This window comes from Elephas maximus, chromosome 12 (genome assembly GCF_024166365.1).
Source record: "Elephas maximus indicus isolate mEleMax1 chromosome 12, mEleMax1 primary haplotype, whole genome shotgun sequence".
In the NCBI taxonomy this organism is placed as follows: domain Eukaryota; kingdom Metazoa; phylum Chordata; class Mammalia; order Proboscidea; family Elephantidae; genus Elephas; species Elephas maximus.
In genome coordinates this window covers 104,316,406-104,344,206 of record NC_064830.1, presented here as the reverse complement: position 1 = coordinate 104,344,206, position 27,801 = coordinate 104,316,406, and the positions used below count along the sequence as shown (strand labels likewise).

At 47.4% G+C, this 27,801-nt stretch overlaps 1 protein-coding gene across 3 annotated transcripts in view; it reads right to left on the bottom strand.

Annotated features, from left to right (window-relative positions):
• Positions 1–27,801, bottom strand: part of CALN1 (calneuron 1) — a 535,451-nt gene that overhangs the window by 261,529 nt on the left and 246,121 nt on the right. For all 3 annotated transcript variants that reach the window (XM_049902727.1, XM_049902725.1, XM_049902726.1), the window contains exon 3: positions 3,680–3,823. In XM_049902727.1, coding sequence (XP_049758684.1) covers positions 3,680–3,823 — 144 coding nt within the window. The remainder of the gene's footprint in view (positions 1–3,679; positions 3,824–27,801) is intronic.

The window sequence follows — 27,801 nt, the reverse complement described above, 5'->3', positions numbered from 1 at the left end:
AGGCAGGTTACTATTACATGTGCAGCCGGCAGTGCCCCTAATGAAAGCCTCATGTGCTCACTTGGGCTCCACAGACACAGTCAGGCTAATTCTAGCTGGGCCTTGTGCAAAGGATGACCTCACCATTGGGCAAACCGCCCAGGGAGCCCAGAGGGAAAAGGGTCGTGTGCGGACCAGGACTGCTCCCAACAAGCCCAGCTGGGAGGGATACAGCCCCACCTCTCCTGTGGCCCCCAGGTACCACGGTCTGTGGGCCAGGAGGCCGAGTCTTCGTAGAGCTAAGGATCCTAAGCCCTGCTCCAAACACCCCTCTTTTTATTGGCCTCATCCCTATAAAAATCTCTGCCTCTCCACATTTCACTCCAAAGAGAAACTTAATTAGGTAGGACCGAATCTCTACGGAGGGTCCCCAGTTACAGAAGCTAGCAAGGAAGGATATAATTAGAACGTGATTTTTTTTATTTTACCAGAACAGCTCAAAAGGCCCCTTTAAGAGAAGGCCACTGGTAGGCCATTGCCTGAGCTCAGAAAAATGCCCAACCCATCCAGACCCAGACCCTGGTGCCCTGGAAATTTCACGTACCAGCATCTTCACAGGACACTAACAGCGAGCATTCCAGCCTCGAGGGGGAAACTGGCACTTAGCTGCATCCACACTTTCAATAATCAGGGAGAGCAATTGTTCCTGCCCCCATTGCTGCATCCCCTTCAATGTTCTCTGTGTTGTAAATATTTTGTAGGCAACAAAATGAAACTTCAAGGAAGCAGCACTTCAAAAATAAGTAAATGGGTTTTACCTGATGGGTTGGGGGACATTGACGGCTCAGTGGGAGAATTCTCACTTTCCATGCAGGAGACCCAGGTTCGCGTCTCGGCCAATGCATCTCACGCACAGCCACAGCCCATCCATTGGTGGAGGCTTGCGTGTTGCTACGACGCTGAATAGGTTACAGTGGAGCTTCCAGACTAAGCTGGCGTAGGAAGAAAGGCCGGGCGGTCTATCTACTTCCAAAGAACCAGCCAAGGAAAGCCCTATGGGTCACAACGGTCCCATCCACACTGATCACGGGGGTGGTGTAGGACTACCCGGCGTTTTGTTCCGTTGTGCATGGGGTTGCCATGAGTCGGGGGCCAACTCCACGGCAGCTAAAGACCACCTGACGGGCTACCACTGATGCAGCTGAATCTCCAGGGCTTTGTTAAAGGAACCGAAACAGAAATTCTCTACACGCTGTGCTTGCACGTGCTGCCTTCGGCACCGGTAACTGAGTTCGACAAGTTGCCAATAAACTGGTGAAATTCGAAATCTCTGAAGGTGCGTCCGTGGATGGAGCTTCTACCTGAGTCCTGGTGCACACCCTCAGCAACGTCACCGTGCGGTTCTCCAGGGGGCTCCAAGCTCCCGTGGAAAAGGGGCGGGCTTGCAAATAATACAGAAATCTCCCCTGTCCAGTGACCGAACATGCAAAGAATGGGGACAGGCTTTGATGAAAATCCCTAAATCTCATAGGTCCAACTCTCCCCACAATGTTAGCTGCTGTCAAGTCGGCCCCCAACTCATAGCAACCGGATACACCGTGGAACGAAACCCTGCCTGGTCCTGCGTCCTCCCCACAATCAGCGGCAGACTGGTCCATTGTGATCCATAGGGCCTTCATTGGCTGATTTCCAGAAGTAGATTGCCAGGCCTTTCTTCCTAGTCCACCTTAGTCTGGAAGCTCTGCTGAAACCTGTGCAACACCCTAGCTACACGCAAGCCTCCACTGGCAGACGGGTGGTGGCTGTATATGAGGGGCAATAGCTGGGAATTGAACCTGGGTCTCCCACGTGGAAGGCAAGGATTCTGCCCCTCAACCACCAAGACCTCTTGCCTCCCCACAACATCCTCTGCTCTCTCATACTGCATGTTTTCTAATTCCACTTGCTCTTAGTCTGTTCGGCTAAGTTTTATTAGAGGAACTGTGGGAGGAGATCAAAAGCATGAAAACTTCTTAGTTCCCTATTCAGATGTTTAACATTTTAAGGGAGAGACTTTCTTTCTGGATATGTATGTCTGAAATGATGATGGAAGTCAAGAGGAAAGAGAGCTTGCTACAGAATGGGTGTTTTATTGTGGCTTTTCAGAAACACCTCTAAAATACAAAGCAAGGTCGAACCGGGTCTACGATGGCACCGTGAGCCACAATCAATCAGAGTTGGAAGGACAAGGCTGGGACCACTGAACACCCCGGACAGAGCATCTGTCTCGTGGACAAGGAAATAGCTGTCTACAGATGCACTCGGTGTCTGCTGCCAGGGTTCACTCAACACGGGGTCACCCTTATCACCATCCTTTCCAGCAAGATAACAGGAGAGAGTCACATTCTCCAAACTAGCCTGCAGGCCAGGCAAACATCTCCCCACCACCACCTTTGTCTGTTCCTCCAAAAAGACTTTCCAGCCCCACCTCCTGGTTCTTTTTACTTGATCTATACTTCACGCTTAACTGGTTTGGGATGGACTATGAGGGTTTTGGAGCAGGAAAGAGCATTAAAGATTACCTAATGCAGTAGTTTTTCAGAACATTTTAAAAGCAGTAACACCCTTTTCCCCAATGAGGCGGTATGCAGAAACCCACTACGTAAAACAGACAAAAAAGGAGCTGTTACAGCCATACGTTGGAACCCGAGTGGTGCAAATGTTAATGCACTCAGTAGCTAAGCTAATGGTTGGCGGTTCAGGTCCGCCCAGAGGTGCTGTGGAAGAAAGGCTTGGCAATCTATTTCCAAGGAGAAATCAGTCATTAAAAACTTCATGGAAGCAATTCTACCCCGACACACCTGGGGTCACCACGAGTCAGAATTGACTCAAAGGCAACTGGTATATCCGTACAATGGGGTATTATTTGGCAACAAAAAGAAATGAAGTACTGATACGTGCTGCAACACGGGTACGGTTTGGAAACGGCACACTGAGTGAAAGGAGCCAGTCGTAAAGAAGCACATACTGTATGATTCCGTTTATATGAAATGTCCAAAACCAAAAACCAAACCCAGTGCCGTTGAGTTGATTCCAACTCATAGCAACCCTATAGGACAGAGTAGAACTGCCCCCTAGAGTTTGCAAGGAGCACCTGGCGGATTCGAACTGCAGACCCTTTGGTTACCAGCTGTAGCACTTAACCACTACGCCACCAGGGTTTCCATGAAATGTCCAGAAAAGGCCAATCTACAGAGAAGGAAAGTGGTTGCCCGGGGCTGGAGGGGAAGAGCTGGTACACGACAATTAAGAGCTCAGGGTTTCTTTAAAGGCTGAGGAAAACGCTCTAAAATGATGGGAATGGTTGCAAAAATCTGTAAGTATACTAAAGGTCGATGAACTGTGCACTTTAAATGGGTGAATTGTGTGATACGTGAATTCTATCTCAATAAAGCTGTCTTAAAAAGAAGAAAAAGGAGCTGCATTGGCTGGGAAAAGATGGGAGGCAAGGGCTGCACCAGCCAGGCCCCCCTTTTCACCCCCCACCCCGTCCCGCAGCAGCTCCAGCACTGTCGGTACAGTCCACTCGAGGATCACAGAATGCTGTTTGGAAAGTGCTCCTCTCGTCCAAGGCTCCATCCCTCGAGTGTAACTAAGTCTTGAACCCACGTCTTTTGACTCCACATGCAGGCCTCCCTGCTGAGTCGCAGGCTGGGCTTACCGTCCATGTCCAGGCGTTGCATGATGATGGCCAGCTCCACCTCGCTCGGCATGTACCCCAGAGAACGCATGGCCATGCCCAGCTCCTGCTTGGAGATGAAGCCGTTCCCGTCGCGGTCCAGAACTCGAAAGGCCTCGCGGATTTCTATAAGGGGGAAGCAGAGAAAGTCCAATGGTCATGTGGGTTGGCTTACTGCACTATTATTGGTGACTGTCTACTGATAGGTGTCCATGGGTGGTGTAAACTGTTAATGTGCTCACCTGCTAACAGAAAGGTTGGAGATTCAGGTCTACCCAGAGGTACCTCAGAGGAAAGGCCTGGCAATCTACTTTTGAAAAATCAGCCATTGAAAACTCTATGCAGCACAGTTCTACGCTGACACACAGAGTCACCACGAGTTGGACTCAACTGGACGGCACTGGTTTTTGATTGGTCCACTACTGATGGCTCCTAACTGCCTTACGAATAGCAGTGTGCTACAGCCCTTAGTCGGATAAAAACGAAACCCAAACCAGCTGTCATCCAGTGTACTCTGACTGGTGGCAACCCTGTGTGTTTCACAGTAGAACTGTGCTTCATAGAGTTTTCACTGGCTGTGACCTTAGGAAGGAGATCTCCGGGCCTTTCTTCCACGGCACCTCTAGGTGAATTCACACTGCCAACCTCCTGGTTAGTTGTCCAGTGCTTAACCATGTGCGCCACCCAGGGACTCCTTAATCAGATGAAAGAGAAGCCAAAAGTGAAACAAAAAAAAGAAAGGGGAGAAAAGGAAAAGGAAGGAAAGAATAGGGCTGGGTAGGAAGGGAAAGGAAGAAGAAAAGAGCAGAAAAAGGAAGAAAGAAAAATAGCTCTAGAAGGAGGAGGTAACTGGCCGTGAGCATCTTTAAACACGGCGGTAGACACACAATTAGGCATTGGTCTCGGCAGAAAATCGCATTAGCCAAAGACCCTGTCTGATCAAGGACGAGGATGAGGTTTCCAGCTGTGAGAAGAAAACGGCCTCATGACTCCAGCCATTTGCAGCAAAGGAGAATGAGATTCCCTCTGCAGATTTCTACTTCAGTCCCTGCTGCTGCGGGAGCTGCCGACACAGGAGAATAGGCACTAAGTATCCTGCTGCTTTTATTTCAGTTCTCTAATTTACAGTTGTTTGGGGGCTATAAACAACCTCGGATCAATAAGAGTGTCAGAAAAGCCTGTGCGGCATCTTTAATAACTCTCTCTCGGGTGGCGGAGAACTTGACTTTGCTATCGAAAAGATCCATTTTGCTCCGTAGGCGTTCTCCCGCCCTTTTTTCCCAGACCAGAGTGGCTGGGAACTCCACCCAGAGCCACGACCTCCAGAGCCCACGGGCTTGTTAGCCCTGGCCTGGCTGAGGGTTTCCTACCCATCACAGCCCTGCGAGACAAGAGATGGGAAGTCGGAGACCATGGTCTGGAAATAAGAGACTTGGAGTCATATGGAAGCTGCAGACCTAGACCAGCAATGACTTTTCATCCACAAACCCAGTTCGGTGCAAGTCCAGCTGTGGCAGCTGCCAACGTTCATCCTGCCATTCAACAGGCATCAGTGACATCTAACCTGAGGGACACAGTGGTAAGCACCACAGAGAAAGAAAAGATGAGGCACCGGGCACGTAGTTCTCGTCCAAAGCCCTGTCCTCAACTGGGGAAGGCAAGACACACATGGGAAACTTCTTTGTTTTTAAATAACATTTTTATTGAAATATAATTCACATACCATAAAAGTCACCCTTTTAAAGTATGCAATTCAGTCGCACACTCAGAGTTGTACAACCATCGCCACTATCTAAATCTAGAACTTTCTGGGGGGGCATTTTGTCTTAGAATATAACTTTAATTTTACTGTACTATAGATGTACAACCAGCTTCTCATTAAACAGTTAGTACACACATTGTTCTATGACGTTGGTTAACAGCCCCACAACATGTCAACATTCTCCCTTCTCAACCTATTACCAGCTTTCCTGTCCCACACACAGGAAATTTTTGATAACTCTTCAAACTAATAATACAAGACACTTGGCCCCCACCCAGTGCCTATTCTTATTTCTTATTACCTCTCTAAGTGTCTGACTAAATTTGTGGCAAATACACCTTGAACTACACAGCATTTTCCAAACAGGCTCTCCACTTTCCTCTGTGTATTAGTTTCCTGTGGCTGCTGTACCAAACTACCACAAACTAGGGGTGGGGTTTGGGGGGCTAAAACAGTAGAACCTTATTCTCTCACAGTTCTGGAAGCCAGCAAGTCCAAAATGAGTATCACTGTGGCGCAGTGTTTAAGCACTCGGCCGCTAATCCAAAGGTCGGCAGTTGGAATCCATCAGCTGCTGCTACTCTGGCCTATAGAGTCGCTATGAGTCAGAATCAACTCGACGGCAACAGGTTTGGGCCAAAATCAAGGTGTAGGCAGGGCCACACGCCCTCTGGAGGCTCTAGGGAAGAATCGGTTCCTTGCCTCCTGTAGCTTCCAGTGGCTGCCGGCATTCCTTGGCTGCAGACAGAGCCACTCCAAGCCCTGCCTCCATGGTCACACTGTTTCCTCCTGTCTTGTCAGTGTGGAATCTCACTCTCCTTCCTGCTTACAAAGACCCTTGTGATTGCACTTAGGGCCCATCCAGATAATTCAAAATAATCTCCCCACCTCGAGATCCTTAATCACATTTTCAAAGATCGCTTTTCCACGGTAACATTTATAGGTTCCGGGGATCAGGACCTGGTATCTTTGGGGGCCATTATTCAGCCAAGGGAGCAGTGGCAGTTCAGTGGTAGAGTTCCGCCTTCCATTGCAGGAGACCAGGGTTCAATTCCTGGCCAACGTCCCTCACGCACAGCCACCACCTGTTTGTCAGTGGAGGGTTGTAGGTTGCTATGATCATGAGCAGGTTTCAGATGAGCTTCCAGGCTAAGACAGACTAGGAAGGAAGGCCTAGCAATCTACTTCTCATAACCAGCTAATGAAAACCCTATGGATCTCAATGGTTTGATTCCATTGTACACGGGGTCTCCATGAGTTGGGGACCAATTCAACGGCAGTTAACAACAACATCTAGCCTACTACACTATCTCAAGCCAGTACTTCCATTCAAGACACCTTCCCTTCCTCTTAAGGGAAGTCTGTCTTAGTTACCTACTGCTGCTATAACAGAAACACCCCAAGTGGGTAGCTTTAACAAACAGAAATGTGTTCTCTCAGTTTAGGAGACTAGAAGACCAAATTCAGGGCACCGGCTCTAGGGGAAGGCTTTCTCTCTGTTGGCTCTAGGGGAAAGCCTTGTCTCTTTTCAGTTTCTGTTTCTTGGTGCCCTGAGTTCTCACGTGACATGGTATCTAACTTGCGCCATCTCTGTTTTTTTTTGGCTGCTTTCTTAATCTGCTGTTTTATGCCTCAAAAGAGATTGACTTAAGAGACACCCTACATTAATACAACCTCATTAACATAACAAAAAGTCCTATTCCCAAACAGGGTTACAACCATAGATATAACAGGATTTACAACACATATTTTGGGGGGATACAATTCAATCCATAACATTCCACCTTTTGGACCCCAAAATTCATGTCCGTCCCATAAACAAAACACATTTACCCTATCACATCATCCCAAAAGTCTGAAATCAATCCCAAGCCCCAAATCTCATCTTCTGAATCATTTAAATCAAATATGGGTGTATTCTATACAAAAAAAAATTCCTCTTCACCTGTGAACCTGTGAGATCTAGACTACAGATTATCTGCTTCCAAAGTACAATGGTGGGACAGAGGCAGGTAGACATTTCCATTACAAATGGGAGAAGCTGGAGGGAAAGAAGGGGTAGCATCCTTCAAGGTCAAGTCAGGTGCCCTACTCCACAGAAATGTCTCTGTTCACCACAGCCAAAGTCATCTCCCTTTCTGACCATTCAGCAGTTCACGTGTCCCTCCCACACTGCACCTAGCATCCCCTGTCTTGAAACACAGTGATTGGGGTACAAATCTGGCTTTCCCACTGAGCTGCAAGCTCCTTGTGCGTTTCATCCACCTCTGTTCACCACTCACAGCCCAGGGGACATGCTAGGTAGCCAGCTGTTGAGAGAGGGTGGTGGGTCTGAAATAGATACGGATCATGTATCACCAGCAAATTCATTATCCATATGAATTCAGCATGTCGAATGCTCTCTGAACAGAAGTGGGCTCCAGCTAAGAGAAGCTCAGCCTGCACGTTGGGACCCTCGGCTCCAGGCCAGGCATAATAGCCAATTGGGTGCCCAGCCAACGCCAGGGGCCTCAGTTTGCTCATGTGTCAAATGAGCTGGGCTGGCCATGGTGATCCCCAAGGTCCTTTCCAGCTTTCCTTTCTTCGGATCTGTGGATGCCGTTAATGCATTTAAGGGAAGTACAGGAAGCCTGCCTTCTATTACCTGCCCTGTTAATCTGTCATTCAAAACCCCCGTCTGTTTTTTTTTCCATTGACAGCAGAGAAGCAAATTTCCGTCCAGCCTGAATCCTGAATCAAGGGGTTTGTCTGAATTTTTTAGATTTTCCTGTATTAAAACAAGCCCAGACTACAAATCTAAGGCAGCCATCTGTTCTCCCAGCCAGTCCCAAAGGGTCTGAGACACGGGCTGCTCACCCTGCAGCCAAGGAGCACAGTACTCAAGGACACGGGAGCAGAGACCACGGCCACACACAGTCGGCTCAGGGTCCTCAGACGGAAGGGCAGGAGGCAGCGGCTTCTGAGGAGCGTTCTGGCTGTACTTCTTCCAAGACAGAGTTGTTCGTTCTTCTGGCAGTCCATGGTACATTCAATATTCTTCACCAACACCATAACTCTGTCTTCTTTATTCTTTGTCCAGTTTTCACATTGAAAATACCACGGCTGAGTCCCTGAGGCTCTGGTCCCAGCCTTGAGACCTTGCCAGGCTTCTCCCTCAGCCTCAACTTCCCCATCTGGAAAATGGGCTGGGCTGGTCCTCCTCCCAACGTTCTGTGTTCTGTGGCCCCAGGTGAGCAGAACAAAGCCATCCATCTGTCTCTGTTTGCATGGAATATCTAGGTCCTAGCTCCCAGGTAAGGATCCCTGGTGGCAAAACGGTTAACCACTTGGCCGCTAACTGAAAGGTCCATGGTTTGAACCCATCAGTGGCTCCTCGGAACAAAGACCTGGTGATCTGTTCCCGTAAAGATTCCAGCCTCGAACACCCTATGGGGCAGTTCTACTGTGTCACGTGGGGTCACCACGGGCCGGAGCCGACACGACAGTACCCAATGACAGCTCCCAGGTCGGGAAACTTCCCGTGTCTGCAGAGGTGGACAAAGCTCACTAACTTCATTTTTTTTCAAAACAGCAGAGAAGGGGGAAAAAAAGTACAAAACTTGAAATCCATAATGAAGCCTCTGGAGACTCCATCTTTCGAGGGTCGGGAAAGTCCAGGCAAAGCGGAAGCTTATTAGAAGGAAACGGGGCTCATAGTCCGGGAGAGACGTGTGCTGTGGGCCTCGTTTTATTTTTCATAGCAGAACAGGGTGTGAGAACTATGCCCATAAAGCCAGGAAAGACACCGGAGCAGGCAGGCCTTCTCTGCCTCAGGCCACAGTGGCTGCTTCTGGCGCCAGGGGCTGGGCGAGATGCCCAGCCTCAGGCAGTGGGACCGCAGACTGAGTCTGGGGTTCATTGGATGTTAGGGATTTAATTGTGTCCCTCCAAGATATGTGTTGAAATCCTGACCCGTATTCACTGAATGCAATCCTATCTGGAAACAGGGTTGTCTTTATTATGTTGTTGTTGTTAGTTGCTGTCAACTCGACTAACAGCAACCCCTTATGGTACAGAGTAGACCTGAGTTGTATAGGCTTTTCTTGGTTGTAGTCTTAACAGAAGCAGGTTGCCAGCTCTTTCTTCTGTGGTACTACTGGGTGGGTTCAGACCAGCAGTCTTTAGGTTAGCAGTCGAGTATAAACTGCATCACTAGGGGCCTTTGTGTTATGTTAACGAGGCCATAGCAGGGCAGGGTGTGTTCTAAACCTAATCACGTCTTAGTTATAATAGCAGGTTAGACACAGAAGGAAGCACAAACGGGGAAGACAGATGCCACGTGACGATCACCGAGGAACCGAGGAGTGCCTGGGCTACAGAAGCGCAGAAGGGTCTTCCCCCAGAGCCACCAGAGAGAGTCGCCCTAGAGCCGGCACCCTGAATTCAGATTTCTGCCCTCCTGGACTGTGAGAAAATAAATTTCTTTCTCTAAAGTCACCCACTTGTGGTATTTCTGTTACAGCAGCACAAAGGAACTAAGACTGAACATTATTCTTCTCTGGGCTCAAGTCTCCTGTGTTCCAGGGTGACTCGAGCTCACCGTGCTTCAGTTTTTAAATCAGTCTCACTGGACATATGCACACAAGGCCCCAGCGCAGCAATCCTGCCACCTCCCAGGTACCTCTGGGGCCCCAGAAGGGGTGTCTGGAATAGTGACGGGAGCCTGTCCAGTCGTCACTGGGTGAGGTATGAAAGAAGGCACAGTAAGACTTCTGAAAGAAGGACTTCATTCTCTGCGCGTGGAATCTTCCAGAATCAAAGGGTGCGTTTCCACAGGGATCTGTGCCTCTGTTCCTTGCAGTGCCGTAGATGGTCTGGAGCCAAGTGAGACCTTGGATAGAAAAGACCCTGTTCTACAGTCCACAGGAGCTACTTCTCATTACGCCAGGAACTTTTTCTCAGAAATGTCTGCAGCCAGCACTGGTTTCATCTACAGCCAGACTCAGGGTCCTGAGAGAACCTGGCCTCAGCCCGTGATGGCTCCATAAGGACTCCACCAATTCAGGCAGGACCAACAGTGAAGGCAGAGCTCTCATCTGAAACAGGTGCGTTTCTCAGAACACCCAGACAGAGTGCTGCAGGTCACCTCCAGGCACCAATCAGGCCATTACTGGCTAGGAGTCCCTGCGTGGTGCAGATGGTTAATGTGCTCGGCTGCTAACCAAAAGGTTGGAGGTCGGAATCCACTCAGAGAGAGGTGCCTCAGAAGAAAGGCCTGGTGATCTACTGTTCAAAAATCAGCCACTGAAAACTACGGTGCGCAGATCGGCGCTGACACCCACGCAATTGGCATGAGCAGGAATCGACTCAGCGGGAACTGGCTTAACTGCTTAGTGTGCTGGCTTTGAAGAAGCAGCGGAAATTCAGTGTTGCTGTCGTTAGGAGCTGTTGAGTCGGTTCAGACTCATAGTGACCCCACGTACAACAGAACAAAACACTGCCCGGTCCTGTGCTGGCCTCACGACCGTTGCCATGTTTGAGCCCATTGTTGCAGCCACTGCATCAGTCCACCTCGTTGAGGGTCTTTCTCTTTTTCACTGACCCTCTTCTTTACCAAGCATGATGTCGTTCTCCAGGGACAGGTCCCTCCTGATGGCGTGTCCAAAGTACATGAGACCAAGTCTCACCATACTCGCTTCTAAGGAGCGCTCTGGATGTACTTCCTCCAAGACAGAGTTGTTCGTTCTTCTGGCAGTCCATGGTATATTCGATATTCTTCACTAATACCATAATTCAGTCTTCCTTATTCTTTGTCCTGCTTTCCCATGCATATGAGGAGATTGAAAATATCATGGCTTGGGTAGGCAAACCTTAGTCCTCAAAATGACATCTTTGCTTTTTAACACTGTAAAGAGGTCTCTGGCAGCAGATTTGCCCAAGGCAATGCGTCTTTTGATTTCTTTATTGCTGCTTACCTGGATGGGTGGATCCAAGTAAAATGAAATCCTTGACACCTTCAGTCTTTTCTCTGTTTATCATGATGTTGCTTATTGATCCAGTTGTGATAACATGGAGGGAAGGAGCCAGGTCCAGGAGACTTCTGAGACAGAGTAGACAGCGCTTCGGGAGGGCTTAGGTGTGGGGTTCTGGGAGAGAGGACTGGAAGGCCACGCTGAAGCCATGTGATGTGGTAAGTGGTGATGACATTTGCCGAGAGAGGATTCGGGAAGTCTCTCGGGCTTTCGGGGAGGGAAGGGAAGTGGCCTGGAGCCACACTGAGCACAGGCACCTGAGTGACACCCAGGTGGCCATGTCTAGTGAGCAGCTGGAAACCTGCTGCTGGAGTTGAGAGAAAGGTGACGTGGGATGCAGTATTACAACGGAAATGGAGGGACAAAGGGGCTGTGACTGCACACAAAATCCTGGCCCAACCCTACGTGGGTTTTAGTGTGAATGCCGATTTAATCAGAATCCACCAGCCCACTAATACAATAATTGGTCTTATAATTATGCAGCCCGGAGGTGAGAGCTCGGGGGAGCCCACAGAGGGTCAGGGCTCTCCAGAAGGAGGGGGAGTGTCCTGGGAAGAGGAGGCTGGGGAGACGGTCCCATATTTCACAGGGTTGGCTTGGGGCCTGGCCACATAGATGGAGAGGGCAGGAGGCCCAGTGGCCCTGCTCTGCATAATTCACTTTTTTCACCCACTTTTTTTTTTCTTGGCATATTTTTAAAAGGATTAAGGCATCCTCAGTGATAGCATTTGTGAACTGAGATGTGGCTGCATTTAGTCCTACAAGTGCTCCTTTTCTGCGCTTCCACTGGAGGCTCAGACGTGTGTGGACACCAGCCAGGACACAAAGAGTGAAAGCATGAGTAGGACACAACCCTAAGGCACTTCCTGTATGTGCGTTGTGTGGTATCTACTTACTTATGTGTTTGTATAAATGGTGTCCTGTTTCACAAAGGATTTTAGGAGGCTTTAAGGACTTAACCCATCTGTCAGTTTGTCGTTCTGCGGTGGCTTGCACGTTGCTGTGATGCTGGAAGCTATGCCACCAGTATTTCAAACACCAGCAGGATCACCCATGGTGAGCAGGTCGCAGCAGTTTCCAGGCTAAGACAGATTAGGCAGAAAGGCCTAGCCATCTACTTGTGAAAATTAGCCAATGAAAACCCTATGGATCATAACAGAAGATTGTCCAATACAGTGTTGGAAGATGAGCACCCTAGGTTGGAAGACACTCAAAATACACAATGGCCACACTAATGAGGACCAGGCAATGTTTCATTCTGTTGTACATGGGTGACTGTGAGTCAGAGCAACTCAACAGCACCTAACAATATTAAAGGACTTAAAACTTAGCTGAGGACAAAAAGACAATGACTGCAGGAGCTAGAAGAGAGAAAAGTGAAATAGAAAACATGGTGAAAATATACAGGGAGGAGGTTAGATTTCAGAGAGGCTGAAAAAGGCTTAGAATTGGAGGAAACACAGAAGTGAGGGCATTCCAGCAAAAGGTACAGCACCAGCAAGTGAAAGGAAGGGCACAGCTGATATGCTCTGGGCCCCTCAACTGAAGATGAGGGCCCCTGTTTGGAGGTACCCTGTAGAAGGACACAGCTGGCAATAGTGACCATCCCTCCATGAAAGCATCACTGTAAGAATAAACCTTTGACTAATCGCCACACGGACTTGTCTGTGTGGAGTCCCCGCATGGTGCAAACAGTTAAACGCTGGGCTACTAACTGAAAGGTTGGCAGTTGAACCCACCCCGAGGCACCTCAGAAGAAAGGCCTGGCAATCTGCTACCAAAAGGTTGCAGCCCTGAAAACCCCATGGAGCACAGTTCTACTCTGACACACCTGGGGCCGCCATGAGTTGGAAATTGGAATTGACTCGATGGCAACTGTTTTGGTTTGGTTTGCGGGTCACTGTATCTCTGATCTATGGACAGAATCCAGTTAAGAAGGGCAGAAGCCAGTGTTAAATAGGGCTCTTGTAAGTCTGTAACCTTCTCTCTGTTCCATGGCCCCAGACTCTCCTTGAACAGCCCCCCATCTTGCCAAAGGATCAGCTCTGTTAACCCTGGGGAGCGGTGTTGGAAAAACAGTTCAAAGGCCAATGGTCAACGTGATATGATGCTCAGATTATCCATCTCAGGTGCCCACCCCCACTCCCCGGCCTTTTTCATTATCGGATAGTCTAAATCACACCTTTAATTAAAAAGCTAGTCAACTCCATCCTGAAAGACAAACATGTCAGTAACTTATTAGGGGGTGAAACCATACTGACGAAGACTAAAGAAGTATCCCAGGCCATGAAAATAATCATTTATTTCCTAAGCTAAGGTGGTACGAAGCAACTGGAAAGCTGGGGACATTACTAAGGGTTTAGGAGCTAGAATGGAGCTAATCTGTCCCCAAATTTTACACCCAGGCAGGTTAAGCTGGATTGATTTTAGCGTGCCAGTAGGTAGCGTGCCAGGTAGGTAGCATGCCAGGTAGGTTAAGGCTAATGGAAAATTCCCCAATCATCAAAGAACTAAGCAAATTAGAGCAGAAACTAATGATGAAAGCCCGTCTGGCCAGGGGTGCAGGGCGGCTGGCTGGCTGCTTCAGGCAGAGCTGAAAGGAGAACCATTAAATTAGATCGGAAAATGCATGAGAGTGAGAATCCCAGAAGCGTCTCTATGGGTGCTGACCCCTCTGGGCAGGCGATGGGTGAGGACAGCAAAAGGCAGCGTCTAGCTGTAGTTCTCTTCACCTTGAGGGCTCTGGACCCAACTGGGCAAGGGGTTAGGGGGGCAGCCGTACCTGCGGAGGGTCAGGAAGGGTCTGCCCCTAAGAAGGTCAGATGGGACCTGCCCAGGACATGTTACATTTTTCAGGTTATAAATTAATCTATGCTTATTATTATAAGGAGCCCTAGTGGTGCAACAGTTAAGTGCTCCGCTGCTAACCAACAGGTCAGTGGTACCAGCCATTCCATGGGAGAAAGACCTGGCAATCTGTAAAGATTACACCTCTGGAAACCCTACGGGGCAGTTCTACCTTATCCTAGAGGTTCGCTGTCATAGACTGAATTATGTCCCCCCAAAAATATGCGTATCAATTTGGCCAGGCCATGATTTCCAGTATTGTGTGGCTGTCTTCAATTTTGTGGTTGTAATTTTACTTTAAAGAGGCTTCAGGTGGGATTGTAACACCCTTATCCAGATCACATTCCTGATCCAATGTAGAGGGAGTTTCACTGGGGTGTGGCCTGCACCACCTTTTATCTCTCAAGAGATAAAAAGGAAACGGAAGTAAGCAGAGAGTTGGAGACCTCATACCACCAAGAAAGCAGCACCAGGAGGAGACCACGTCCTTTAGGCCCTGGGGTCCCTGTGCCTGAGGAGCTCCTCGACCAGGGGAAGACTGACAAGGAATCTTGATCCAGAGCCAACAGAGAGAAAAACCCATCCCCTGGAGCTGATGCCCTGAATTTGGACTTTTAGCTTACATTTCTCTTTGTTAAAGCCATCCACTCGTGGTATTTCTGTTATAGCAGCGCCAGGTGACTAAGACAGTCGCTATGAGTCAGAGTCGACTCAACAGCATACAACAAGAACAGCCTGCTCATTACAGAGCCTGGGTGGCACAAACAGTTTGCAATCAGCTGCTAACCTAAAGACTGGTGGTTCGAACCCTCACAGAGACTCCACGGAAGAAAGCCCTGTTTACATAAAAATTACAACCAAGAAAACCCAATGGAGCAGTTCTACTCTGCAAGACATGGTGTCATCACGAGCCGGGAACCAACTCAAAGGCAGTTAACAAAAACACGCTTCTTATGAAAAAAAAAACAAAAACAAACCCTGTTGCTGTCGAATCAATCCTGACTCATAGCAACCCTCCAGGACAGAGTAGAACTGCCCCATAGGGTTTCCAAGGAGCAGCTGGTGGATTCAAACTGCTGACCTTCTGGTTAGCGGCCGAGCTCTTAACCACTGCACCACCAAGGATCCTATATGAAAAAATCGCAAAAATGTATAAAGAAAAAAATTACTTATAATTGACCAGTCTGCAATAACCATTGCTAACACATTAGGGCGTTTTATTCCAAACTTTTTTCTATACAGATATTTTTAATTAAGATCATGCTCTCTTTATGTCATTTTTATTTCACTTAACACACTATCATTTTCAATTTTCCACATGTTAACTACTCGTCCAACCGCTATTTTTGATGCCTATATAATGTTCCATAATACGGCTACAGCAAAATTGATTTCACCAGACTCCTCAAACCAGTTGTCATCGGGGCAGTTCTGACAGGGGCGACCCCTTGTGTGTCACAGTAGAACTGTGCTCCAGAGGGTTTTCAATGGCTGATTTTTCAGAAGTAGATTGCCAGGCCTTTCTTCTGAGGTGCGTCTGGGTGAACTTGAATCTCCAGCCTTTCTGTTAGCAGCTGAGTCCCTTAACCATCTGTACCACCCAGGGATTCCCACCAGACACTTAAAAAAAAAAAAAAGTGACTGAATATTTAAATAACTGCCAATTTTAAATAATACTGCAAAAGAACAGCTTTGTGCATGAATCTTCATGTATTTTGATGGTCATTTCCTTAAGATGATTTCCTAGGAGTGGAATTACGAGGTCAAGAGCAGGAACTTTTTAAAAAATAATTTGTTTTACTTTTTGTTGTCGTTGTTGAGAATATACAGAGCAGAACACACACTGATTCAATACTTTCTACATGTCTGATTCAGTGACATTGACTACATTCTTCAAGTTGTACAACCATTCTCGCCCTCCTTTTCTGGCTGCTCCTCCCCCATTAACCTAAACCTACCGCCCCTAAGTTTCTTATCTAATCTTTCGAGTTGTCATTGTCAACTCGATCCCATACAGATAGTTCTTAAAAAGAACACAATGCTCAAGGGCGGTGCAACGGATCACTTTTGTGAGGCCTTTCTCACAGTTGGTCTTGTAATTCCCAAACAAGGGATTGGATGGGACCATACAAATAAGGTCTATGGAACCCTAACAAATGGATTGGTCAGTTTTGCCATTCCACTAGGCTTAAAAGGAGCCATCCTGGAGGTGGGAAGGAGAGAATCTCACCAACACCAAAGAAGAGCCAAGAGTGGAGTGTGTCTTTTGGACCCAGGATCCCTGCACTGAGAAGCTCCTGGAACCAGGAGACCGAAAGACAGGGAGAGAGAGCTGTAACACTGAAGATGGTGAGAAGAGGAGGCAGAGAAATGGTGGCAGGAGAGACTGGCAGGAGATGGCATGGTAGGCTTCGCCCACAGAGCGAGAAAGCCGAATGCCTTCGGGTAGCAGGCTTACTGGCGGAGTGGGTGCCTCTGGGCACTTACCAGCAGAGTTAGAAGAACTTTGTAACACCTGCCTGAGCAGAGCAGAGGCCAAGGGGCCAGAGAGAGGCGTGCCTGTGGGCACAGATGAGAAGAGGCTGTCCTGACGGGAGAACTGTATCCTGAGCATTCCTCAACCTCAACTGTAACCTGTTGCTTCCCTAATAAACCCCATAATCGTGTACTGTCTGTGAGTTCTGTAGGCCCACTGCAGTGAATTATCAAACTCAGCAGAGAAGTAGGGAGTGACGTGGGAGGGACAGGAGGTGTCGGAATTGGGAAAGACGGGGGAGAGAAGAGGCATGTCTGATCCCCATCTTATAGGAATCAGCCTCAGGCTGTTGATCTTGATTCTCCCTTCCCCTTGTGAAGTCAGAGGAGGTCAGAGGCCTCCACATGTCATTTTCACATCAAGACAGACGTTCTTTACTAGTTAAGCTGAACTATGGTTTAAAGAAGACTTCAGGGGATATTTTTGGTTTAAGGATTATCTCAGGACAATAGTTATAGGGGTTCATCCAGCCTCCATGGCTCCAGAAAGCCTGGATTACATAAGAATTTGGAATTCTGTTCTGCAATTTCTCCCTTTTGATCAGGGTTCTTCTACAGAACCTTTGATCAAACACATTCAGCAATGGCAGCCTGGCACCATCCAGTTCTTCTGGTCTCATGGCAAAGGAGGCAGTTATTCGTGGAGATAATTAGCCACACATTCCAAGAGCAGGAACATTTTTAAGGTGTTTAATATGAATTGCCAAGTTGCCTTCCTAAAAGGCGGGACCATGATTGCCATCCTCCACTTCACCTCAGTTTCACACACAGAAACCCAGTCTCCTGCGAGACACTTCATTCAGCTATCACTTAGTCTCTAGTTCCTCAAGTTCAAGATCCAGTTGATTCCAAAAGGGAGGCGTCAATGGCAGGTAGGCAATTCTGCTTCTGCCTAATGAAGACTTGCAGGGTAATCACGGGACTGTAAGTGTTTCCCAGAGGGGGTCCCAGGAACACCCTACCCCGCACATGGACGAGCCAAGCAGTGAATGGAGGTAAGGGAGAAAAAGCTGAGGGGAGGTCCCCTGACAAGGGAGAAAGAGGGCTTTGTGTGGGGAGTAGGCTGCTCTCCTGACTTCCAGGCCCGGACTGTCTCCACGGCAGGACACTGTCTTTTATCCCTGTTTGTAACTACATAGTTGTCGCTGGGTCAGTTCTGAATCATGGTGATTCCATGTGTGTACCTAGGATTTTCAAGGCTGTAATCTTTTGGAAGCAGGTCACCAGTCCTGTCTTCCAGGAGCCTCTGGGTGGATTCAAACCTAGTAGTTCTGTGCTGAACCATCTGCACCACCCGGAGACTTTGTAGTTTATTCTAAGAAGGACCATCTCTCGTGGCCCGTGAAACTCAGCAACATCATGGACGGCTTTGTGGTGAGAAGCCTGGAGCCTTCCCAGACGGTAGCCATTTCTCACACGGCAACCAGCACCATCTCAGAGAAAATTAGGCAACTTGCTGAAGGAAGCAAGCAGGAATCACATCATTTGGCACATGAGGCAATACTGAGTGAGGGGCAAATTGAGTGGAATTCGTCTGTGAACAACATGGTCATAATCAATACGATGATTTCTTCATTAAGTCGCACTGTTCCTAAGCTGTAAGTGTTAATATCCTGAGATGAGAGACTAATTTGCATCTGAGAAAACAAAATCTTCTGGTGGAGCTGGCACTGATACTGAGGCCGGACAGACAGACTCCAAGTCCCAGAAAAAACACAGGGAAAATCTGAATTAAGGGATGGGAGAGGGCCTCTCAGACATGGCCCCCACCACCCTATCCTTCCCTGAGGCCTTCAGAATCCTCTCTTGAAGCTAACTAAATTCATCTTTGGATTATTTAATTCATTTCAGTTCAAGAAATATTTCCTGGGCACCTACTACATGTCAGGTGCTGGGAACCGGGTCCCAGGAGACACACTTACAACAGCAAACAGGACGTCTGAGCATGGAAAGCTGGGGGCCAACAGTGAGCCTGCGGTGGGACTGGAGTCGAAGAATTCCTTCAACACTGAACTGTAGCTTAGAGATGCCGAGGGAAGCTGAGCGGCTAGGACTCAGATTTTTCCTTTTATCCTCCTAGAGGATTATTCTGGAACTCATTATTTTCCCTGACCTCTGGAATCTCTCCTGGGCTGGAAGAAGGAAAACACTTACAACCGAATACCAACTATTAGATCCAAGAAAACAAGAGGTTTGTTCATTTGCTTGTGCAGTTCATTTTTTAATGAAGAGCAAATTACTTTTAAAGGCAACACAGTCTTGTCTGAATTCTATCAGTCCGTGCTGACTGAGAAGACGAAGTACAGACCAAAGAACACGCTCAAGACAAGCCAGGGCCTGATCCGAGTCGATCTGGAGTTCTGCTCATGACCCACTGGGTGACCCAGAGGCTTCTGGATATCACCTGGTGAAGAGGGATGCTAGGATGCCCACCACCAACCCATCCTTACATGACACAGGGAAAAGGGGTAGAAGAAGGACAGCAAAAGAGCACACGTAGTGGGGCCCTTCACACAAAAGCCCCACAGAAATATCACATTTGCTTATCACATCATTAACCACTCCTAAGGTGGCAGTCTGCTCCCATAAAGATGACAGCCTTGGAAACCATATGCGGCAGTTCTACTCCGTCCTATAGGGTCGCTGTGAATCGGCATCGACTCAATGGCAGTTGGTACGGGCTGGTACAAATGGTTAAGTGCTTGGCTACTAACCAAAACGTTGGTGGTTTGAACTCACCGGGGTGCCTCAGAAGAAGGGCCTGGTGATCTGCTTCTGAAAGCCCTAGGGAACACAGGTCTACCCTGACACACATGGGGTTACCATGAGTCGAATCAATTCAACAGCAACTGTTTATTATTATTATTATTATTTTTACCCACTCCCTAGCCAGGGAAAGCTCTTAGAACAAATAACCTTTTATATTATTCTAATTCACAGTAAGAGATACATTTATATCATGTCAGATGATAATGCAGGTACAGTATATACAGGTGTCTGCGTGTATATTAGGCTGAACCATATAAAATTACTGTTTGTCAAGGTGAAAAATGGTCAAATATCAGCAACTTTCTGTGGTTCCAACTACCATGTAATAGCTACCACTCATTGTGTGTTTATGCCAGGCACCGTTCTCAGCTCTCTTTGGGTATCAACTCATTTACTCCTTACAGCAACCCATGAGGTAGGTTCAATTATTACCATTACCTAAGGTCAGAGGGTCCCTGGTAGTGCAACAGTTAAGCACTCAGCTATTAACCAAAAGCCTGGTGGTTCAAACCCACCCAACAGTTCTGCGAGAGACAGACTTGGCGATCTGCTCCCATAAAGATTACAGCCAAGAAAAACCCTGTGGGGGAGAGATTCAAGATGGCAGCCTAGTCAGATGTACCACCCTGTACCTCTACAGTAAAGACCTGAGAAATAGAGTGAAACAGATACAGATGACAACCCTGGAACCCTGAGCATCAAATGAAAGAATATAGAATTAAATCAAACACTGACTGGAAAAAGAAACTGAATGACAGCAGAGGTGGGAGAGATATGGAGTAAAGGTGCCCTGCCAGACAGCCTGGCACAGTGGGGCCATTTTGAGGCAAAGTCAGCAATGACCCTGGGTGAGAAGCACAGGAAGACAACATCACGGAATTCCCAATAGGAGACATAGAAACTGTGTCGACATACCTGGAGTGAAGCAAGGTGAGCAGGGCATGAACTGGAGCTAAGGAAAGAAAGTACAGGAAGGAGGATGAGAGCTTCAGGGATCCTGGCATACACAGAGTAAGGAGGGAGCCAGGACCCAGAGACAGGGCGACTCTCCAGCGGCAGTACCTGGCCAGTAGGGCGGATGATGAACACGGGGCAACAGACCAGCCTCCACCCTTTTTCTTTTCATCTCTCTCCCCCCATCCCCAGCCACACGCCCCACCCCTCCCCTGCCAGAAAATACACCTGTGGGACCCCCAGCCACCCACCCCATCCTTCCCCTGCCAGAGAGAGTACCTACAGGACCCCCAGCCACCCACCCCAGCCCTTTCCTCCTGGAGAGAGTGCCTGCACACTCCCCCTGGGCCACCTACCCCACCCCGTGGGACACTATAAAAAGGGATAATTTTTGCATGATGGGAGTCCCAGAACAGAAGGAGACAAAAGACAAAAATTAGAAAAAAAAAAAAAAAAAAAAGCACAGAGAGAATTTCTGAAGATTTGCTGGAAGAAAATTTCCCCAATAAAAGATGAGAAGATTTCCATCCAAGAAGCTCAGTGAGCCCCATACAGGATATACCCAAAAAAAAAGAAAGTCACCAAGACATATCATAATCAAACTTTCCAAGTTCAAAGATAAAGAATTCTGAGGGCAGCTTGGGAAAAACAAAATATCTCCTTCAAAGGGACCCCAATAAGACTAAGCTCTGATTTCTCAGCAGAGTCCATGCAAGCAAGAAGGCAACGGGATGACATATATAAAAACCTGAAAGACAAGAAGTGCCAACCAAGAGACATATACTCAGCAAAATTGTCTCTCCAACACGATGGTGAAAATAGGACATTCCCAGGTAAACAGAAATTTGTAAAAATCTGACCATCCTTATAAGAAATATTAAAGGGAGTCCTATGAGTCAGACTCAACTCGATGGCAACGGGTTTGCTTTTTGGGTTTTTTTGGTTCAGATAGAGAACAAGTGACATCAACCTGAGAGCAAGCCACATGAAAGTGAAGGGGAAACAGGTTTTGCAAGGCCTAACATGGCAGCCCTCACACTTTCCCTTAGTTCACTGCTGTTTTCCAAGCCCTGTTATATACCCTTGCTGAGGCAGCCTTATGTAACATCCCTGGCATGTGGCCACTATTGTCCATAACCACTATAAAACCTCTGCATTCCCCCTACTACTGGGTGCAGAGATCGGCTTTGGTCCTGTGGCTCCCTGGGGCTGCCTTGTACATAAATCTCCCTAATAAATTCCTTTGCCACCACACTGGAGTTGCCTGCCTCTTTCTTCAGTCTCTTGGCACCCTACAGTTTCAGAAGCAAATTTCAAGTTACTTGTCCATGCCTGGACAATTGGTGAGCCAGCTGGGCAAGTTGGAGTGAGGCATCTGCAGGGGAAATCCTAGGTTGTCCAGTGACCTCCATGTGGGGAGGTCTGGCCCATATGCTTGATGCGTGCTGACCGCCAAGTGGGTACGGGGATGCCCCAAAAATGTCAAGTGGCACAGCATGGTTGTGGGAAGATATGCACTTTCATAAGTGTGGAAAAGATGCTAGGAGAGCAGGAGCAGCCATAGGATGGCCACTGCTCTGGGCAGTTCAGCTGGCTGCCAACACCCAGCTAGCTGCTGAAGCACTCATAAGAGCCCAGCAGGAAGAGCTGCAGGTACAAAGAGATGTGTGGCAGTCCTGTGTGGCAATGACTAAAGTATTAAGTAGCCTCATCTGAGAGCAGAATGAGTAATTAGAGATGCTCGCCTGCAGGTTTGCAAAGACAGGGGAAGGAAAGCATCAAAGGCAAGGACTAGGGCAGTATTGATGAGAGGTGACTGGGATGCAAAAACGTGGAATCCATGGAAGAGTGGATTGAGTAGTGAATCTGATGTAGAAGTGAGCAGAGGAGGAGTCTGACAGTGCAGAGTGGCCCCTCTGGGCATGGCTGCTCATTACTTATAAGATGAAAGAAAGCTACTCAGGAACCCAACGACCCCAGACAAGAAATCCCACCAGCCAGCTCCATGATGATACAGGAATACACCTGCACTGAGCTGGTTGAGTTGTGTGGGAAATTCTAGCAGAAAGTAAAAGAAACTATTGCAGCTTGGTTACTACATCTGTGGGATAACGGGGGAGACAATGTCTCTTTAAATGGAGCTGATACAGAGAAAATGAGCTGTATAACCACCCACCCCGCGCTCTGGCAGCGTTTGCACGTAGCTCAGAGCACAGAGGGCATACACACCCTCACGGATTGGATCATCTTGTGTTGCAGAAAGGCGTGGCTGAAAGACGGGGATCTTCAGCACAACTGGAAATGGTGTTTTATAGGGGAGTTACGGCAGTTAATTTGGGAGTTAGGTATGTGCCATGCCATTTATGCCCAGCACTTCTGGGCTATACAATGGACTTTTTACTGCAGGAATGAAAGCAAGAATCCTGCAGGCAGCTCCTTCCTCCTGACACGGCACACTGGTGGCTATCGTTAGTCTTAGTGGGCCAGACGGTGTATCAGGTGGGACAAGTTGTAGCTGATTTGGGTGAAACTAAGAAGCCTAGAGAGAGGGGGGTACAAGCTGTGGGAAGAGATAAGACTGAGAAACCTGCAAGATGGCTGTCCAAGGACCCCTTGAAAGTGACCTGAAAGGAGATGCGGGTGGACTTAGAGGCTGCTGGAGAGGAAGAGGACAAGGTAGATAAGCAACCACATGCAGTTTTTGTTAGCCTTTGGTAGGATCTGAAGCTGGGGCAACAAAATCACCCTCTGGTCCTACTGCCCCTCCTGAGGAAGTGCCCCTTGCTGCTGGATGGAGCCCACCCATTCCTAGGGACTAGGGATGGGGCAGAGGTCACCCACAGGTCAAGGCTCTGTGGCTACTACTTTGGTTGAAACCGGCGCAAAGCGCACCCTTTGGGAACCCTGAGTAGTTTCAAGGACTCCCCTTGGCAGTTGGATACAGTGGAAAGTCCATCCACATATGGCAGGTACTTCTGACTCTGCAAGTAGGATGTTCTCCCCTAAATTGTATCGAGTTTGTATTTCCCTAACTCCAGAATACGTTCGAGGGGCCGATGTCCTCGTGGCTGACTTTGAACACATCTGTGGGAGAATTCTGACTGTGAATGAGGGTGGTAAAGGCAGTCCTGAGGGGAAATGCACCATGGGAACCAGTGACCCTGCCCCCACCACAAAGAGTGGTGGACATCAAGCATTGTAAGTTGCCCAGAGGACATAAAGAAATCAGTGAAACTATTTTGGAATTTAAAAAAGTAGGTATCCTTTGGGACATTCACAGTGCTTTTAATACCCCTGTGTGTCCTGTGAAGAAAGCAGATGGGTCCTGGAATATGACCACGGGCTATAGGGAACTTAAGAAGGTGATCCCTCCTATACATGCTACAGTCCCAAACATGATTTCCTTGTTAGACACCCTTAGTAGGGGCCTGGGCACATATCACTCTGTGTTAGATCTGGCCAATGCGTTCTTTGGCATCCCTCTAGCCCCAATCTGCCCAACACCAGTTTACCTTTACCTGGAAGGGGCAACAATGGACAATCCAAGTGCTATCCCAAGAATACCTACATATTCTCACTATTTCCTATGGTATGGTCGCTAGAGATCTGACTCTTTTCCCCTTCCCTGTTACTCCATGCTGGTTTAATTACATTGATGACATCATGTTAACTATTGTAGATGTTTCCGCTGTTAGAGGAGTGTCTAGACGCCCTAATCATCCACCTACAGGAAAGAGGATGGGCCATGAATCCCCACAAGGTGCACAGTCTGGGAACATTGGTAAAATTTCTCAGGATCATCTGGTCAGGTAGGACCCATGTGTTGCCTGAAGCCATAGTTGGTAAGATACAAGCATACCCCATCCCTAGGATGCCAAAGGAAGTGCAGGTTTTCATGGATCTTTTAGGGTACTGAAGAGTATTTATTCCCCACTTGGCCCAGTGTTTGAGACCACTCTATCGACTGGTAAAAAAGGGTTTCTCTTGGGATTGGAGTAACGAACAGCAGCAAGCTTTTGGGAAAGCAAAGGCTGCACAAGTGGAAGCTCTGGGCACGATACGGGAAGGATCACCCTTCAGTTAGACGCGAGCGACACTGAGGGTGGCTTTAGCTGGGACTGCGGCAAGACTAGGATGGAACTAAAGCCCCCCTAGGGCTTTGGTCCCAACTGCGGAGGGGGGCAGAAAATCAATACAGTCCCATAAGAAGCAATTGTTAGTGGCCTATGATGCTCTCCACCAGGTAAAGCTGTTAGCAAGGGCGGGAGCTGTCACCCTTCGCACAGATTTGCCTATAAATGGGTGGTTTAATGGGATGTTTTCCAAGCTGTCATCAACTATCACCTAGACAACTATGCTGACCAAATGGCATGCATACCTGCAACAGCACAGTGTCCTTTCTGCCAGTCCATTGTCCCAAGAGTTACAGGCTGTACTTGGTCAAGTGACTTATCAAGATGACCCCCCAGCACAGGCTAGCACACCGTGAGAACCACCTCCCCTCTCCTCCAAGAGAGAGGAAGGCCCACTGCCAGCAGATGCTTGGTACACAGATGGCTCTAGCTGGGGTATGCCACCACTATGGATGGCGGTGGCTATGCATACCTCCACTAGGATACCATCTGGTTTGAAGCCAGCTCAGGACAAAGCAGTCAACGGGTCAAATTAAAGGCTGTGTGGATGGTCATCACTGAGGAACCCTGGCCCTTAATTCTGTGTATGGACAGCTGGGTGGTAGCCTATGGGCTAACAATGTGGATAGGCCAATGGCGTAAGAATCAGTGGACAATAATGGGGAAAAGCCTTGCGGCAGGACATTTGGGATTGCCTCCAAACCCTGGATGCTGACCTGTTTTTCATGTAGCAGACCATTCACCCATCTCCCCACAGGAAACCAAGAAATAGGAACTATAACACAAGTTAGAACAGTTCATCCTGAGGGCGAAGCTGCCCACTGGATTCACCAGAAAAGGGGACACCATAGTGTCTGTGTTGGTTGGAAAATAGCCAGAGAGGCAGGCCTAGCAGTGAAGTATAGTGATCTGGTGGGTGCTTTACAAAATTGCCCCATGTGCTCACGCCAATGCCCAAGGTATCTGTCCCATGATCCTGGGAAGATACATAAAGGAACACAGCCAGCGATAAACTAGCAGGTAGTTTATATAGGAACCCTACCTTCCAGTGTAGGAAAAAAGTATGCACTCATTTCTGTGTGGACGTTGTCATCAGCTTGACACAGGTGTTCCCATGTAAAAGGTAAGCCAGACTGCTATAATTAAGGGGTTACAAGAACCGAGTGTTATGTATGGGATACCCTAAAGGGTTGATAATGACCAGGGGACGTACTTAACAGGTCATGATATGCAACTGGGCAGCTGAGAACAAAGTGCAATGGCATTATCGCCTGCCTTACAACCCTTGACTGTGGGCCTGGTCGAAAGGAAGAATGATGTCCTAAAACAACAACCACAAACCTTTATAGGCAAGGCCTCCCTGGTGGGGTGGACAAGTAATAAAAGATTGGTTCAAACTTAGGAAGAGAAGGGTCAATTTCAAGACAACCACGAAGAAAGTTAATAAACCTACTCATCAAAATAAAGAAGAAAAACAAAATCTCAGTAAATACAAAATCTATAAAAACAATAGAAATGGAAAAAAAAAAGCCATAAACAAAAGTAATTCAGCACAGGAGAACAAGAGGAAGAAAGAAAATGTCAGCACCACACAAAAAAAAAATCACTACAAAATGACAGTAGTAAACTCACACCTATCAATATTCACACTGAACATAAATAGTTTAAATGCACCCATAAAGAAACTGAGAGTGTCAGAATGGATTTTAAAAAGGAGGGGGGGGCTTATCAATATGCTGTCTGCAAGAGACACACTTTTGAAACAAAGACATAAGTATATTAAAAAACAAAGGATGCAAAAAATATACATCAAGCAAACAGCAACCAAAAAAGAGCAAGAGTGCCAATACTAATCTCGGATAAAATAGACTTTAAGACAAAATCCACCATGAAACACAAAGAAGGACATTATATAATGATTAAAGGGACAATCCACCATGAGGACACAAACATAATAAATATCTACGCACCCAATGACAGGGCTCCAAAATACAAAAAACGAACTCTAACAGCACTGGAAAGAGAAACCGATGGTTCCGCAATAATAAAAGGAGATTTCAACACATCACTCTCGGAAAAGAACAGAACAGCTAGAAAGAAACTCAACAAAGATACAGAAGATGTAATCGCCGCAATCAACCAGCTTGATCTCATAAACATATATATAGAACACTCCACCCAAGAGCAGCAAAGTGCACATTCTTTTCCAATGCACGTGAAATATTCCATAGAACAGACCCCATCTTAGGCGACAAAGCAACCCTCAACAAAATCCAAAACACTGAGATAATACAAAGCATTTTCTCTGACCACAGCACCATAAAAGTAGAAATCAGTAACAGGAAGAGCAAGGAAAAAAATCAAATAGATGGAAACTGAATAACACCTTGCTTAAAAACTCCTGCGTAATAGAAGAATTAAAAAATACCTCAAATCAAATGTTAATGAAACACATCATACCAAAACCTTTGAGACACAGCAAAGGCAGTGCTCAGAGGTCAATTTATAGCAATAGATGCACACATCAAAAAAGGAACAAAATCTAAACACTAGCTATACAACTAGAACAAATGGAAAGAGAATAGCAAAAGAAGACCACAGCCACCAGAAGAAAGGAAATAATAAAGATCAGAGCAGAAATAAATGAAATAGACAATAGAAAAACAATAGAAAGAATCAACAATACCAAAAGTTGGTTCTTTGAAAGGATCAACAAAATCGACAAACCACTGGCCAAACTGACAAAAGAAAAACAGGAGAGGACATAAATAACCCAATTAAGAAATGAAATGGGGGATATTACAAAGACTCAACTGAAATAAAAAGGATCATAACAGCGCACTACGAAAAACTGTAACCAAAAAAAAAACCAAACCTGTTGCCATCGAGTCGATTTCGACTCATAGCAACACTATAGGACAGAGTAGAACTGCCCCATAGAGTTCCCAAGGAGCGCCTGGCAAATTCAAACTGCCCATCTGTTGGTTAGCAGCTGTAACACTTAACCACTACGTCACCAGGGTTTCCATACTCCAACAAATTTGAAAACCTAGGAGAAATGGACAAATTTCTAGAAATATACTACATAGCTAA